Source organism: Arachis ipaensis, chromosome B10, assembly GCF_059453495.1.
Source record: "Arachis ipaensis isolate K30076 ecotype BB chromosome B10, ASM5945349v1, whole genome shotgun sequence".
In the NCBI taxonomy this organism is placed as follows: domain Eukaryota; kingdom Viridiplantae; phylum Streptophyta; class Magnoliopsida; order Fabales; family Fabaceae; genus Arachis; species Arachis ipaensis.
Window position 1 is genome coordinate 36,593,058 of NC_142435.1, and position 4,964 is coordinate 36,598,021.

The 4,964-nt window shown below is 37.2% G+C and overlaps 1 protein-coding gene across 1 annotated transcript; it reads right to left on the reverse strand.

The window, feature by feature from the left end:
* Positions 1 to 1,411: 1,411 nt before the first annotated feature.
* LOC107620514 (uncharacterized) lies at positions 1,412 to 2,173 on the reverse strand. The gene has a single exon (XM_016322662.1). It carries the CDS (start codon positions 2,171 to 2,173, stop codon positions 1,412 to 1,414), a length of 762 nt encoding a protein of 253 aa, XP_016178148.1.
* Between the last annotated feature and the right edge of the window lie 2,791 nt (positions 2,174 to 4,964).

A 4,964-nucleotide genomic window follows, 5' to 3' on the forward strand; every position in this document is an offset into this window, starting at 1 on the left:
CTCATCCGAAAAAGTCTCAGTCACAGGGGTAGGTTGTTGCATTCCTTCTTCAGGCTCAATCCTGGAATGATGGTCAGCCACTTGATTTTCTAACCCTTCTCTATCTCTAATCTCAATATCAAACTCCTGAAGGAGAAGCACCCACCTGATCAACCTTGGTTTAGCATCCTGCTTGGTTAAAAGTTACTTAAGAACAGTATGGTCAGTAAAACCAATAACCTTAGAAAATCAAATAGGACCTAAACTTATCAAAAGCAAAAACCATAGCTAATAGTTCTTTTTCTGTAGTTGTGTAATTCTTTTGCATGTCATTTAATACACGGTTAGCATAGTAAATGACATGCACAAGCTTGTTTTGTCTTTGCCCCCAAGACGGCTCCTATAGCATGGTCACTAGCATCACACATTGATTCAAATGATAAATTCCAGTTAGGAAGAGCTATGATGGGAGCAGAGACAAGCTTAGCTTTTAGAGTCTCAAAAGCATGCAAACAGTCATCATCAAAACAAAAAAAAAATTCTGTAACCAAGAGGTTGCTCAATGGCTTAGAAATTTTAGAAAAATCTTTTATAAATCTTCTATAGAATCCTGCATGTCCTAAAAAACTCCAGATTGCTTTTACATTAGTAGGTGGTGGTAATTTTTCAATTAGCTCCACCTTAGCTTTGTCTACCTCTATTCTTTTACTTGAAATCTGAAACAAGGTTTGTTTCTTGACATCGCTTCAAGACTAAAGAAAGATGTCTCAGGAAAGAATAAAAAGAATTACCAAATACAGAAAAATCATCCATAAATACCTCAATAAACTTTTTAAATATGTCAGAGAATATAGAAAGCATGCACCTCTGAAAAGTTGCTTTGGCATTACAAAATCCAAAAGGCATCTTCAATAAGCAAATACACCAAAGGGGCATGTGAATACCGTCTTCTCTTGGTCTTGAGGATCCACTGTAATCTGATTATATCCAGAATAACCATCCAGAAAATAATAAAATGCATGTCCATCTAGCCTCTCAAGCATCTGATCAATGAAAGGAAAGGGAAAATGGTCCTTCCTAATTGTTGTGTTCAGCCTCCTATCATCAATGCACATACGCCCCCCGTGACAGTTCTTGTAGGAATAAGCTCATTCTTCTCATTCTTGACCACTGTCACGCCTCCTTTCTTGGGAACCACTTGCACAGGACTCACACATGGACTATCAGAAATTGGGTAAATTACCCTGGCTTCCCAAAGCTTCATAACCTCTTTTTAGACCACCTCTTTCATAGTTGGATTAAGCTGCCTTTGTAGTTGCACTACTGGTTTAGCATCTTCCTTAAGTAGCATTTTGTGCATACACATAGCCGGACGAATCTCTTTCAACTCACTAATGGTCCATCCAAGAGCCGTTTTGTAGCTTCTAAGCACCTATATCAAAGCATCCTCTTTATCATGACTCAGAGAGGAGCTAATAATCACTGGATAAGAATCATGCTCGCCTAGAAATGCATACTTCAAAGAGGGAGGCAAGGGCTTTAACTCAGGCTTCGGTGGTCCTTCTTCCTTACTAGGCGTGTTTGTCTCCCCCTTTGGTGGTGGTAAATCATCAATATCTAGCAAACCATTCTCCAAAGGGGGTTCCAGAACACCATCAAGCTCTTTCACTTCAAAGACTTCTTGAATCAATGGATTAATAAGATCAACTCTCATATATCCCTCTGAATAATAAGGATGTTGCAAAGCCTCAAGCACATTATGGACAACCTCTTCTTCATTGACTCTCAAAGTAAGTTCATCATTTTGTACATCAATAAGGGCTCGTCCTGTAGCTAAAAAGGGTCTCCTTAAAATAATAGGAGCATTCTTGTCTTCTTTCATATCCAGTATAACAAAATCAGTAGGAAAGATAAAAGGCTCTACTTTCACAAGTAAATTCTCAACAATTCCAACAGAAAATTTGATTAAACGATAAGCAAATTGAAGAGAAATACAAGTGAGTTTTACCTCATCAATTTTGAGCTTTCTCATAAAAAAAAGTGGCATGAGATTGATGATAGCTCTAAGATCACATAATGCCCTCTGAATAGTAATATCACCAATGGTATAAGGAATAAAAAAGCTTGTTGGATCTTGTATCTTCTTAGGGAGATCCTTTTGAATAATAGCACTACATTCCTTTGTAAGCACCATGGTTTCACTTTCCTTCTAATTCCTCTTGTTGGTCAACAATTCCTTCATAAACTTGGCATAAAGAGACATTTGCTCCAAGGCCTCTACAAAAGGAATGTTAATTTGTAGCTTTCTAAAGACTTCTAAAAAACTTATAATTTTCTTGTCTTTGAAAGCCTTTTGAAGCCTCTGAGGATATGGTATTTTAGGCTTGTATTCAGGCACTGGAGATTTCACTTTATGCTGCTCAAGATCAACCGAAAATGGGTTATTCATATGTCTCTCAGGGGCATGCTCCACCATGTCCTGAGTCTTCTCTAGAGCTTCTTTTTCAACCAGCTCCTCACTAATATGTGCATCTAAACCTACTACCTTACCACTTCTCAAATGTATGACCTTGCACTCTTTCCTTGGGTTAGGCACTGTATCACTGAAGAAGGTGTCAGGAGGTCTTTCAGCTACTTGTTTACTCAACTGACCGTTTTGAACCTCCAAGTTTCTAATTGCAGTTCTAGTTTCCTGTATGAAGCTACGGGTACTATTGGAGAGTTCTGCAACTATAGCTTTCAAGTCAGAAGATTTCTGTGAAGGGGAGAGCGCATGGTGTAGTTGAGAAGGCTGAAACTTCTGGTTGTTATTGTTGAAATTATTCTGATTAAAATTGTCCGGAGCAGAGTTGTTGTTGTTGAAATATGGTTGCCTCTGCGGTTAATTTTCCCATCCAAAATTTGGATGATTCCTCCACTCCAGATTACAAGTCTTATAAAAAGGGTCATTAGAGGGGGTCATGAAGAATTTCCCATGTAATTAACCTGTTCAGAGGAAAACTAACCATAATCATAACTTTCACTTTGAGAGAAGCCACCATTCATGTCATAGGGAGCATCTTGGGTATTAATAGCAAAAACTTGTAGTCCACCCAAGTGTTGAGTAATGGCATTTATCTGTTGAGACATAGTGTTATTCTGTGCAAGAAGAGTGTTCAAGGCATCTAACTCCATAACTCCCTTCCTCATGGCGGCCCTCTCAGAAGAATATAGTTATTGGTTGTTAGCAACCATCTCAGCCAATTCTAGAGCCATTTCAGTGGTTTTCTTCATATAAAAGGATATTCCTATAACATTATCCAAAGAGGTCCTAGCAGTCTGAGTAATCCCATCATAGAAAATTTGTAACTATATCCAGTCTGAAAACATGTCGGGAGGGCACTTTCTGAGCATCACCTTGTACCTCTCGCAAGCCTCATAGTGAGACTTACCTTTTGTTGCCTAAATGTCTAAATCGGTCCTTAGCTTGATCAGCCTCTGAAGTGGAAATAATTTGGTCAAGAACCTGCTGACCATATTATCCCATGTATCTAAGCTCTCCTTGGGTTAAGTATCAAGCCACTGCTTGACTCTATCACGTATAGTAAACAGAAAGAGCAATAACAATAGACATCAGGATGGACTCCATTGGCCTTCACCGTATCACATATTTGTAGAAAATTAGAGATGAATAAGTTTGGATCTTTTCGCGGGAGTCCATGAAACTAACAGCTTGTTGCACCAAAGTAATGAGCTGAGGCTTCAACTCAAAATTACTGGCATTCACAGGGGGTACAACAATGCTACTGCCATGAAAGTATGATTTGGAGTAGTGTAGGAGCCAAGAGTCCTCCTAGGTTGCTCCGGAGTATTAGAAACATTAGGAATAACAACGTTGTTGTTGTTGTTGTTAGGATCCATGACGCTCTCTTCAGCTTCTTTCTCAGAATTATCCTTGAGACCTTCAGTGGCTTTATAACCTCTAGCCTACTGTTGGCGTCTTCTAATAGTCTTTTCAATCTCAGGATCAAACTCAAGAAGGGGTTCCATTTCCCTATTCCTAATTTCCTACTCACAAACAAACAAAAAATAAGAAGAAGTGGAAATCTCTACGTTAGAGTGAAGAAAATTTCCAGTGAGGTAAACTAAGTAAAAGAAATAAAATAAAATAAACTGAATAAAAAGAAGGGAAATTTTTGAAAAATAAAAAGGAAAATTAAAGAGAATTTTTGAAATTAAAGAAGTAAAAAAATAACTAAAATAAGGAAAAATTCAGGCATGGAATTCAAAAATTAAAAAGAAAAAATTAAGCAAATTAAAGCAAGAAAATATTTAATCTAGGTAATCAAACAACGGGTAGTTGTCAATCACAGTTAATCCCCGATAACGGCGCCAAAAACTTAGTTGCGGATTTTGAATACCACAAACTAACAGACAAGTGCACCGAGTCGTACCAAATAATAACTCAGGTGAGTGAGTGTCGATCCTACAAGGATTATTAGATCAAGCAACAACAGTTGAGTGATTAAGCTAGTCAGACAAGCAGATAAGAGTGTTTTGAGTTCTAAATTGCATCAAACAATAATTCAAAGAATTCAAGTAAGCAAACAGTGCATGGGTTTTGGGAATTATATGAGAAAAACAGTAAAGGCTTCGGAGATGTTAAGTTTCCAGATTAATGGTTCTTATCACTCACTTTAATCATGTAAAAGTTCAATTCATGGCAAACTTTAATTGATTAAACCCAAATTCCTTAGTAATTTAATCTCTTCCAACCAAACCAACTGCTAATAACTTGGTCACTTAATTTAAATTAGAAGTTTAAGTTCAAACTTAGTTTATGAGCCACACAAACCCTAAGTGTCCAAAGATAAAATGATTCTATGTCACGCATCACGTTAAATCCAGGTAATTAGAGAATTATGAGGAGTTGATTTCAAGCTATTATTCAAGTGATTTAACTTTTTCAAGATTCAACAAGAATTCAAGTAGAAAAAGAGTTATCT